Source organism: Falco cherrug, chromosome 6 (genome assembly GCF_023634085.1).
Source record: "Falco cherrug isolate bFalChe1 chromosome 6, bFalChe1.pri, whole genome shotgun sequence".
Lineage (NCBI taxonomy): Eukaryota > Metazoa > Chordata > Aves > Falconiformes > Falconidae > Falco > Falco cherrug.
In genome coordinates, this window is record NC_073702.1 from 82,021,844 (window position 1) to 82,032,253 (window position 10,410).

General features: G+C 57.5%; 1 protein-coding gene across 1 annotated transcript; it reads right to left on the reverse strand.

Moving 5' to 3' along the window:
- Positions 1-3,336: 3,336 nt before the first annotated feature.
- Positions 3,337-7,675, reverse strand: IRF2BP2 (interferon regulatory factor 2 binding protein 2). The gene is made up of 2 exons (XM_055714488.1): positions 6,514-7,675; positions 3,337-6,287 (listed from the first exon to the last, which is right to left on the reverse strand). Exons 1-2 carry the CDS (start codon positions 7,538-7,540, stop codon positions 5,572-5,574), a joined length of 1,743 nt encoding a protein of 580 aa, XP_055570463.1. The 5' UTR covers positions 7,541-7,675; the 3' UTR covers positions 3,337-5,571.
- Between the last annotated feature and the right edge of the window lie 2,735 nt (positions 7,676-10,410).

Consider the following 10,410-nt stretch of genomic DNA (forward strand, 5'->3'; position numbering starts at 1 on the left):
CCGGCACTTTGGAACGGGAGGAATTGTCTCCCACTGCAAGGAAGTGACCTGGTGAACCAATAACACCTTTCATCTCTGGTTACTCATCTTCTGTTTGTTTTCAAACGGTTGCCAAAAAAAACAACAACAAAAAAAGAAGGCATGAGGCATCTCTGGGACAGGGGTGGAGGTGAGAATAAGTGTTTTATAGTGGAAACGGGTAAAAGAAAATACATATTTGGCAATTTTGCAGTGAAGAGTGAATGCCCTTCCCAGAGGCAGCAGCTGAAGTCTCCCTGCAAGCTGGAGGTTTCCCAGGATTTCCCAGGGAAGCCACAGCCCTCAGCAGAGGAGGGCACCCTGCTGCCCTGCGGCTAGTGGCAGGGCATCCCAGGATGGGATGGGGACACCCCGGGGCTGGGGACCACGGAGGCAAGTGGCAGCAGGTTGGGGGGTTGGGGGGGCAGGGAGGGGTACCCCGAGGTGGGGGCACGGCCGGGTGCTGTGAAGGGCAGGGTGGGTTCTCACCCCTGCCCCGGCACTGCGTGGGGGTGGGAGCTGATGAGCAGCTTCTTGCGGTGTTTGCCGAGTCAGAGGTGACGGGAGGAAGAAACACCTACTACAGTGGGAAGCTTTTGTCGACTTTGCCTGGCTTCTCCATGAGTTTATTTTATAGGGGGCTTCCCCTTGCGGCAGCGGATTGGGTTTTAGCATGTACTCTGCTATACCGATCTCTATGAAACAAGCTCTCAAGTGGCAGAAAGCAAAGTTAGGTGACGCGGTATAAAAATAACTGCAGAGTTGCCACCCCATCTTCAGCTCACCTATGCCAACCAAGCACGGCAGACAAACGGATGCTAGCGTGCACCTAGGAGATGTCTGTGGGAGATAGCAGTGTTTCTTGTTTCCCGGAAGGGAGGCTTCGGGAGCCTTTCAGGGAGCTGAGCGATTCAAATTTGATCCCTGCACTTGGTGCTCAAAGCTCGTGGTTTGCTCCAGAGGCTGCCCGAAGGCAGTGAAAGAGTTACCTCAGGAGCAGAGCGGCAGCCCCGGGTGATGGAGTGGATAAGCAGGCACTCCATTCATCTGCTGGGAGCACTGCCTGACCTTGGGCTGTGGAAGAGGAAAGGCGTCCTGCTCCTGGGAACAAAGGGCAAGGGAAGGAGGGTGACTCAGGAGTCCCGCTGGCCTACATGGAATCCATCCAGCGAGCCAGCCAGCCGGGGCCACCTGCTGCAATGCACCCGCTTCAGAAGGTGAATCCATGTGTTTCCCAGACCCACCTTCTGTTTCAACAGAGGAAAAAAAGTTTTCTTTCTTTTTTTTAATTACTTTATTATTATTTATTGTTTTACTTGCCTCATTACCTGTGGGAGCACAGGCTTGAAGATGTAGTTTATACTAGGCTGGACCGTAGCATATGAACAAGAGTCCACTTGGGGAAAGGTGGTGGTGGTGGCTGTTTTAATTACTCTTCAAAAGCTGCAGCTGGAGCTGCCTAAATGCAAATGCTTGAGGAGGAAAAACATGAAATGCTAAGGGTTGAGCCTTTTCAAGCCTAATTATTGGACGCCTCCCACCTGTGGCCCTGTCATGGGGATGCAGGTGCTGAAGCGGTAGGCGCCGGGGCTACAAACATCTTGGTTTACTACAAGCTCAGCTATTCCGGGTGCCATTAATTTTTGCATGATCCAGTGTTTTCTCCTCCTGCCTGAGGAGAGGCTGTGTTCATCGTGTGGGGAGCGCAGCTGCGCCCTGACACCCTGCACATCACACAGGGTGTCTCACATTGGGGGGCACATTAGACACGGGCAGCGGGTACAACCGGCAGGGCAGGCACCCCGCTGCAGGCGAGCCATCGTTCTGGGAGGGCAAGCGGCTGGCTGGGTGTTCCGGAGCAGCATCCCATCCCATCCCATCCCATCCCATCCTGTCCTGTCCCACCGAGAGCGGCTGCCCGCCAGCAGAACGGATGAGGAGGGCTTGGCCCGGGCGCAGAAGGAAAGGATCCAGGGGCTCTGTTGACATAACAAGCCACTAGAGAGCACTCTCAAATGTATTTATACCCTTTGCCTAAGTGCTAGCTCATAAAAACACGCGGTTGCCATGGCCCGGTTTACAGCACATCTAAAAAGAGCTCCCAAACATACCAGGTTTTCTGAGGCCACTGCAAAGGCGGTCAAAGCCTCCCTTGTGCAGCGCCTTTCCCACCCCCGGACCCCGGGCACAGGGCAGCACCCGGCAGCTCCATGCACCCCTTCTTGCCCCACACTGCTGCCTGTTCACAACCAAGTGTCAGAAATGGTATTAAAAGAAATTAAAAAAAAAAAAATTGCACTTGGGCAACTATAGTTTTTTTGAGTTTTCTTTTTTTATACATAAAATAGTCCCAGAAGTATTTAAAGCTCCTTGTTTCCATACACTTAGTGCCAGAAGTACAAAAAAAATAATGGAAAAACAGCAACAGGTTAGTTCAGCAGCTATCAACAAAAGCACCGTGCAGGTGATCTGCCAGGAAAAAATATCTTTGAAAAAAAAGAGTCATGGAAGTGTGCTTGAAAAAAAAATAATAAATCACACATTCTTCATTAAAACACTTTTAATACTACACAAGTTACAGTACCACCTTTGAAAAAGTCTAAAAAGGAATATTAATAGTAGCACTGTTGCAGCTAAAGGACTTCAGAGTAATAAAAAATAAAATAAAAAAAAAACCCCAGCTTGTAGCCCAGGAAGTAGTAAACTGGTATAAAGGGAGAATCCACCAGAGCATTACTGTAACTCAGTGAAGTAACCAGAAGGAAAAAAGCAACACGGAATGTGAGAAAAATGAGTTATGCATGAACACTCTCAGATTTGTTTGGTTTTCTTTTGCAGTTAACTTTTACAATGCAGATTACGCTTGGCAGGGGTCTGGGGGCTGAACATCGGTCGGCCGAGTGAGCATAGCTACCACAAGCCATTTCTTTTTCCAGCTACGTTGTTCCTGGGCCACCGCCTGGCATCACCAGCCGGGAAGTTTCCATCCTCTCCAGGAGTCGGAGAGCTGCGGGAGCAGGGCAGCTGGCGGGGAGGAAGAGGAAGGTATGCTTCCTTACGGGCCTCTCTGCCCAGTCACACCAGCATCCCTCGGCCCCAAAACAAGGGTATGTGCTTTGTCAGGAGCATGTCTCGCCCTCGGCAGGCTCAGAGCGGGGCCACCTGGTAACACAGAAGTTGGGGGCCTTTTTAGGGAGGCTTTGGGGTTTCGGTTTTGCTTCTTTTTTAAGAGTAGGGATACCACCTTAATCAAAAACATGAGCTTCATCCCATGTGAGGTATTATGCCAAGCAACTTTGAAGAACTTGTTACCATCTATCAGCTCAAAATCCATTTTTTTTAATAAAGTGCCTAAATACACATTTACACAGATCATAGTGGTTCCAAAGAATCCTTTACAGTTGTTTGTTTTATATATAGGTATATATATAGGTATATATATATAATGTGCGTTTTCTTCAAATTGGCTAAATGTGTTTACATAAGACACCAATCTTGACTATAGGTATAAGTTTTAAAGCGTAATATTGACTCAATGAATTTGTTTATCATGCAAGTCTTATCTAATATTACATTGACCTGTAATATGGAACACAATGTAGTGGGTGTGCTCATTAAACACTTCATAAAAAATTACTGTGCATGTGCAGTTCTGATCTTCAAATACTAATAATGACCATTTCGTTTTCTTTAAAAAAAAAAAAAAAAAAAATAGTCTTCCAAAAAAGATCTAACTCTGCATTAAATTGCAGTCTGAACATTATCACAATAAGAACAGTTGACTAAAAAGCACCCAAAATTCTTCCAATTATAGTCGGCTGAACAGATTTTTCCTCCTCCTCCTCCTCTTCCAATACTGAAAGTGTTTATTAGCCCGTCCCGGGAAGGGACAACCTCGCCACCCTTTGCTCAGAAACAACCGCTTATAACCCAAGTTATAAACACCTCAACAGAAGGGCTCTTACAGCTGCAGTGTTGCCAACGAACTATAAACAGCACAAAAACATCACTATAAGACTCGAACTATTTCTAGTAACCAATGATTTATTGATTTTAGAAGTCTGCTTGGTGATGCAGAAGCGTGATCAGAAGAAGTGGCTTTACAAAGAGTTCTCCAAAGTAGTTTAAAAGGCAGGGCCAGGGCCATGATGTGCAGCCCTAATTGCTTTCATTTCAACCAGTTTATATTTTCATTTTCAAAGAATAGCAGTCGGTTTGTTTCAAGCACACGTAATAAGGAAATTACAGGTTTCCTCCACCCACATTTGGGCTGTCACTGATATGCCCGCGGGCAATCTGGCAGAGCCTCAGTCACCCCTGTCACTGTACCACACCGTACCTGCCACTACTTGGAAATACCGGGTCAGCGATAGTAACAATAGCAACAGCACTCGAAGTGACTGATAAGCAAACTCAAAGTCCACCTGCACTATCCGAAAATTAAAGTAGCATTAAAAGGAAAAAAAGAAAATTAAAAAAATCAGTCAGTCTCTCCCCCACCTCCCCAGCTTTGTCCAAAGACACAAAAGCCCCAGAAGTGATGCTGAAGGCCTCCAGAGATGGCAGCGCTACATTGGCGCCTTCACCAACCGTATCATTAAGTTCGTTATCAAAATTCCACGTTATGGTGTGTAATCGATGAATAAATGCAGTTTTCTAATCTTACAACTGATCATTTGAACTGTGGTCACTCTGCCTTAAAAAAAACCCCAAAAATAAAACCAAAAACCACCACCAAACCAAAACCAAACAAACCCAGAAATTCCTAACTCAACAGCGCCGCTCGGACACCTCTCCGAATCCTACTCTGGAGGCGATTTCCCTTGAGAAACACAGAGGAATCTGGGACTGGATCTGGCGGATCTGCCATCGCAACCCGAGCTGCGCGTTCCTGGGAGAAAGCCCTCCTGCTCCCTAAGCTGCCTGGCCGGTGGGATGGCAAAGGGCATCCCCGCCTTGGCTATGCCACTCTTCTCCCCAGCCACCTCAGACCAAGCCTGCATGCGACCAGCTCTACAGGACAGGGGCCAGGAATAAGGAATCACAGACAGTAAGGCAATCTTTACAATGTCAGAAAGTGTATTTGGCATTTAAAAAAAAAAAAAAAAAAAAGAAAAAAGAAAAAGGAAAAGAAAAAAAAAAAACAAACAAGTGCATACAAATACAGCTAGAAGCATTTCTGGTTTGCCAAGTGCTCTCTAAAAAAAGCAGTGCAAGTCACAGCCTACATTGAACAGTAACTGTCACCAGGGAAGCACAACAAATAGTTGCTATAACAAAAGGGGAAAAAAAACCAAAACGAAAAAAAACAAAACAAAAAAAAAAGAGAAGCATTAGAAGAAATGCCTTTATAATAAGTACATACCTTTTGTCTTCAAAAAATATAGAAACACAATGTATTCAAAAAAATCAAAATTATACAGCCATGTTTATGAAGTCTACATTTCCCTTGTCTTGGAGATATATATATATTTATATATATATATTTATAGATATATACAGAATTCGAGCAGTTCGAGTTCAAGGTGACGTCGGGTGGCGAGAGCGGGCAAGTCACGAGTCCCTCTCCTTTTTCACTTTCACATCTCCGGCCAGGATGGTGGCGATCTCCCCCTGCATGAAGGCCCAGGGGACGTTGGAGCCCACCAGGGGACACTTCTCCCCGCTGGGGCAATACACCTCCCCGCTGGCCCCCTGCTGCTTGATGCTCTGCCGGGAGCAGGGGAAGCAGAACTTGTGCGAGGGGACGGAGGGGCACTGCACGAAGTGGGTGTCTTCCAGGCGCTCGTGGCAGAGGGTACAACACAACGGGACGCTGGCGGCGAGGGACGAGTCCGGCAGGCTGGCGGGGTGCACGGGCTCCAGCCCGCCCGCCGCGGTGGCCCCCTGGCCCGGCACCTCCCTGCCGGGGCCCAGCCTTCTTTGGTTCATGGCGGAGGGCGAGGGGGGGCTGCTGCTGTTCCTCCGCGTGGTGGAGTGGACCTGGTTGGCGTCTTTGGAGGCGTGGTTGCCCCCGGCATTGTCCGCCACCAAAATGAGGGCGGCCATGGGGGACTGGCCGTTCTGGGCCGCCTCGGGCGGCGTGGTCCGGTTGGAGTGGGGCGAGGCGGTGGGCGGCGGGGGCGACATGAAAGGGGTGGCCGTCAGCGGCAGCTTCATCCCTTCCGACGAGGTGGGCAGCCAGGGCTGCACCTCCCCGTTGATCTTCGGGGGTCCCGCCTCGCCCTCCGGCTCGGGGGAAGGCTTCCTCTTCCGGGCGGCCCGGGCCCCTGCAGAGGCAGAGGGGGGGAGGAGGAGGAGGGTGAGAAGGCAGCGCAGTCGCAACGCACCAGCGCGGCGCGGGGGTCAACCGCCGTGCAACCGCGGAAACGGGTGGCCGCGGCCCCCCTCCCCCCCTCCTCCGGGCACCCTCCGCCCCGCATGCCGGGAGAGCAACACACACACACACACCCCCTCCCCGCCCTGCCCGCCGCCCCCCGGCCCCCGCCGCCTCACCTGGCTTGGCCACCGCGCCGTTGGTCTCGTAGCCCAGCAGCCTGCCGCCCGCCATGCCCGGCTCCTTCTTGAACTTGCTGTCGAAGGGGGGCACGGCGTGGGCGCCGTGCTGATGCAGGGCCAGCAACGTGTCCCGCACCGTCTTGGGCTTGGCCAGCCACTCCTGCTCGCCGCCCGGCCGGCCCTTGCCCTCGGCGGCCAGCTCCGCCGCCGCCGCCGCCGGCAGGCTCTCGGCCGAGCCGCGCTTCTCCTTGGCGCCGCCGTCGTGCTCCCCCGCCGCGCCGCCGCCGCCGCCCGAGGAGGAGGAGGAGGAGACGGAGCCGGGGCGCTTGTGCCCCAGCTCGCCGGGCTGCCCCGCCGCCTGCCCCGCCGCCTGCGCCGCTGCCGCCGGCTGCTGAGGGACGGGCACGGCCATGGGAGCGGGCGCGGCGGAGATGGCGGCCAGCGAGGCGGCGGCGGCGGCGCGGCTGCCCAGGCCGCCGATGGCGGCGGGGAGCCCGGCGCCGTTCACCAGTGGCACCAGGGTTGGGGGCACGGCGTGCGTCCGCCGCGGGTTGGGGCTCTGCCGGTTGAGCTCGGGCGGCTCCTCGGGCTTGGGGAAGCCGTTGGGCACCAGGATGCCGTTGACCTGCCGGCCGCCGCCGTACTCGGCGCCCAGGCGGGGCGGCGGCCGCTCGGCCGCCAGCGAGTAGCGCTCCAGGGGCTGCGGCGGGGGCCGCGCCGCCGCCTCCGCCGCCGCGGGGTGGCCGAGCTGCTGCTGCTGCGCCAGGAGCTCCTTGGCAGAGAGCGGCGGCTGCTTGGCGTGGGGCGGCGGCGGGGCCCGGCCCTCGGGGAAGCAGCCGTGCGCCCGCTTCAGCTGCCGCGCCGTGTCGATGACGAACTCCACGCGGTCGGCGCCCTCGTAGTTGACGCAGCCCCGGCAGACGGGCTCGGTGAAGTCCCAGATCATGGCCCAGGGCATGCGGGGCAGGTCGCACAGGTAGCACGACTGCCTGCGGGAAGCAGCCGCCACCGCCGCCGACGACATGTCCCGGCCCCGGGGCAGCGGCGAGCGCCCCCCGCTCCGGCTCCGGCCGCCGCCTCCTCCGCCCCTCGCCACCGGAGTCCCGACGGGGAGGCTCGGGCGCCGCGGCCGCAGCGGGACCGTCCGCCGGGCCCCCTCCCCCTCGCCTTCCTCTTCCGTGCGCTGGAGCGGGGCGCGGCGGGCGCCCCGGCAGGCAGAGCCGCTGCGGGGGACGCCGCTCCCCTCGCCGTCTCCGCCGGCGGCGCTCACAGGGCGGCGGGGACGCGCATCTCCGCGGCGCGGCTGGCGCAGGGCTGCGGCCGCTGCCGCCCGCACGGCTCCCCCGCTCGCTGGCTACTACGGGGCGGCGCGGGGCGGCGGGGGCCGGCGCGGCGCGGCGGGCGGGGCGGGGACTGCCGCGGGGGCCGGGGCCGGGGCTGGCGGCGGCGTCGTGCCGTGCCGGGCTCCAGCCGCCACCGCCGCCTCTGCGCGCTGCCGCCTCGATTCTTCGACAGTGCCGGCCGCGCCTGCGCGGTGAGCGCCCCCGCCCCGCCGCCGCCGCCGCGATCCCGGCCCCGGCCCCTCGCCCGCGCCCCCGCCGCCGGCACCGGGGGTTCCTCCCGCCGCCGGGGGGCCGCCGCGCCCCCGCCCCGTCTCGCCCTCGGGGAGGGCTGTGGGAGCGCAGGGAGACAGGGCGATGGGCGGGGGGTGCGCCGCAGCTCCCTCCTTCTTTGCTGTTATTATTTTTATTGCTGCTTTTATTACGATTTCCTGCGCCGCCGAGGGGGCTCCGCCGAAACCTGCCACCCGTGGACGCAGAGATGAGCGGGGCGGCCCCCGCACTGCGGGGCTCGCTGCCCCCCCCCCGCCGCCGGTGACCTTGGGCACGGCGCGGCTGCCCGGGCGCGCCCCGCAGCTGCGGGCCCCCCCCATCCCCCCCCCCGGGGCCGGTCAGCGCCACCCCCGGGCAGGGGCCGGCGCTCTCCCGCCCCGCTGCCCGGCTTTGTTCTCCCCGCCGGGGCAGGAGGCACCATTATAAATAAATACAGCGATTACTTTTTTTTTTAACTGTTGTCATTGTGCACAGGAAATAGGACGTTCTAGATTTCCTGTCATTTTCAACCACAAACCAGGGGTTCTCTAATGCAGATTAGCAAAATTCACACAGACTAAGCAAACGGCGTCTCCTCCCCAAAAAAAGAAAAAAAGCTGCAGACACGTTTCCCCGTCCCCCTTCCACGCTGCGAATCGCTCCTCCGCCGCCTGCATCCACACCAAAACACAGGGCGGGGGCAAGGGAAAGAGGAGAAGGGGGGGTCTGCGCTTCCCGTTTGCCGCCGCGGGAGGTGAAGCAGCCCCTCACCGGGCGCATCCCGCCACGTACGGGCGGCTGCACGCGCCTGCCTGGGCAGGGTAAACACGGCGGAGGCTGCTCCCCCCGACAGCCGCGCTCGGGCCGCCCTTCCCACGGCGTTATGTAGGTTACGGGGGAGGGAAGGAGGGCGGGAGGCGGGGGCCTGCCGGGGCCGGGGATGCTCTGACGTCCGCAGCCGCCGCCGGGAGGTGGCTCCCCGCTGCTGGCAGCCGCCCGACGGCGCGGACGGGGCTCTGCGGGGCCGGGGGCGCTGCCGCCGGGCCGGCCCCGCGCGAAGCGCCGCCTCCCGCTGCTCTCCCTCGGCCCGGCGCGGGGGTCGGGCGGACAGTGGGGGCAGTAGCCGCTCCCCCCTCCCCCGCTCCTCGTGCTCCCGTCGGGGCCGGAGCTGGAGCTGTGCGCCGTGGGGGGGGGGAGGGGGGGGCGGGGGAGGGGGGCTTGCCTCGCCCTGCTCGGCCCTCCTCCCGTCTTGGCGCTGGCTCCCAGCGCTGGCCCCCGTGCCAGGTTGGGTGACTTTGCAACTGCACGCCCGGCTGGGCGTCCTGGAGGCGCCGGGCTACCAACAAGTAAAACAAAAAGCCGGCCCGGCCTCGCACGTCGGGGCGGCGGCCGCGGCTGCTGCCCTCGGAGCCCTGGCGGGTCCGTGCGGGGCGGCGGGGCGGGCGGCGAAGCGGAGAGCCCGGCAGCGGCGCGGCCCCGACGTGCCCCTGGCGAGCCAAGGGTTAACACGGGCTCGCTTTTCCCCAGCAGTCCTCCTTTCACATTGCATCAAAGTCCTTTAAAGCTGTTTCTCTTCCCTCCTCCCCTCCCCGGCTGGAAAGACGCTTTATCCATGCATGCCAAGTAAACAGATCTTTGTTTTCGTCTTCCACCCACTGCCCTCTTTCTCCAGCCCGAAGCTGGAGCCTCGCCAAGCCGGCTGCAGCGGTTGCTGCTTCCACACACACACACACGGGGGGGGGGGGGGGGGGGGGGGGGGGGGGAGAGAAGCCGGGTTTCTCGGGTGAGGCAATGCGCCTGCAATTGGCAGGGACAAGGCAGGAATTGTAATTGCACTTCATCATGTGATGGCTTATGAAAGAGGAAGTTTGGATGTTTTAGTCACGTACTCCTTTGCCCTCTTGCTTTAGCCTCCAGGTTCTCCGAAGGAAAAAATTACATATATTTATATATGCTGGTGGAAAGCCAAGAAACTGTGTTTGCACATTTCAGCTCATGAGCAGAGCTGGAGTGCTAGCTGAGGGAGGCTGCAGGGGAAGAAGAAAGCAAAGCTTTCAGCTGTGGCGGGCTTTTAACTGCAGGACAGAAAATGTGATCTGTATTTATTTCCCTTTATTTCTAATGAAAACTAGCTGCTTGGAAAAGTCGAGATGAGTAGTATTCTGGTTTTGCCACTTTTTCTGCCTTTGAATTCATTCTGGTTTAAAAGGCAAAAAAACCCCAACCCTACGTTACCAAGCTCAATGTCAAAAAGCTGATCAAAAAATAGTGGCAGTGCTACATAGGAAATGTGGTTTATGTA

Coding starts and splice junctions, on each gene's coding strand:
- IRF2BP2 (XM_055714488.1), bottom strand. CDS start 7,540: ATGTCGTCGGCGGCGGTGGCGGCTGCTTCCCGCAGGCAGTCGTGCTAC. Junction 6,288..6,513: donor CGGCGCGGTGGCCAAGCCAG/GTGAGGCGGCGG, acceptor CTGCCTCTGCAG/GGGCCCGGGCCGCCCGGAAG.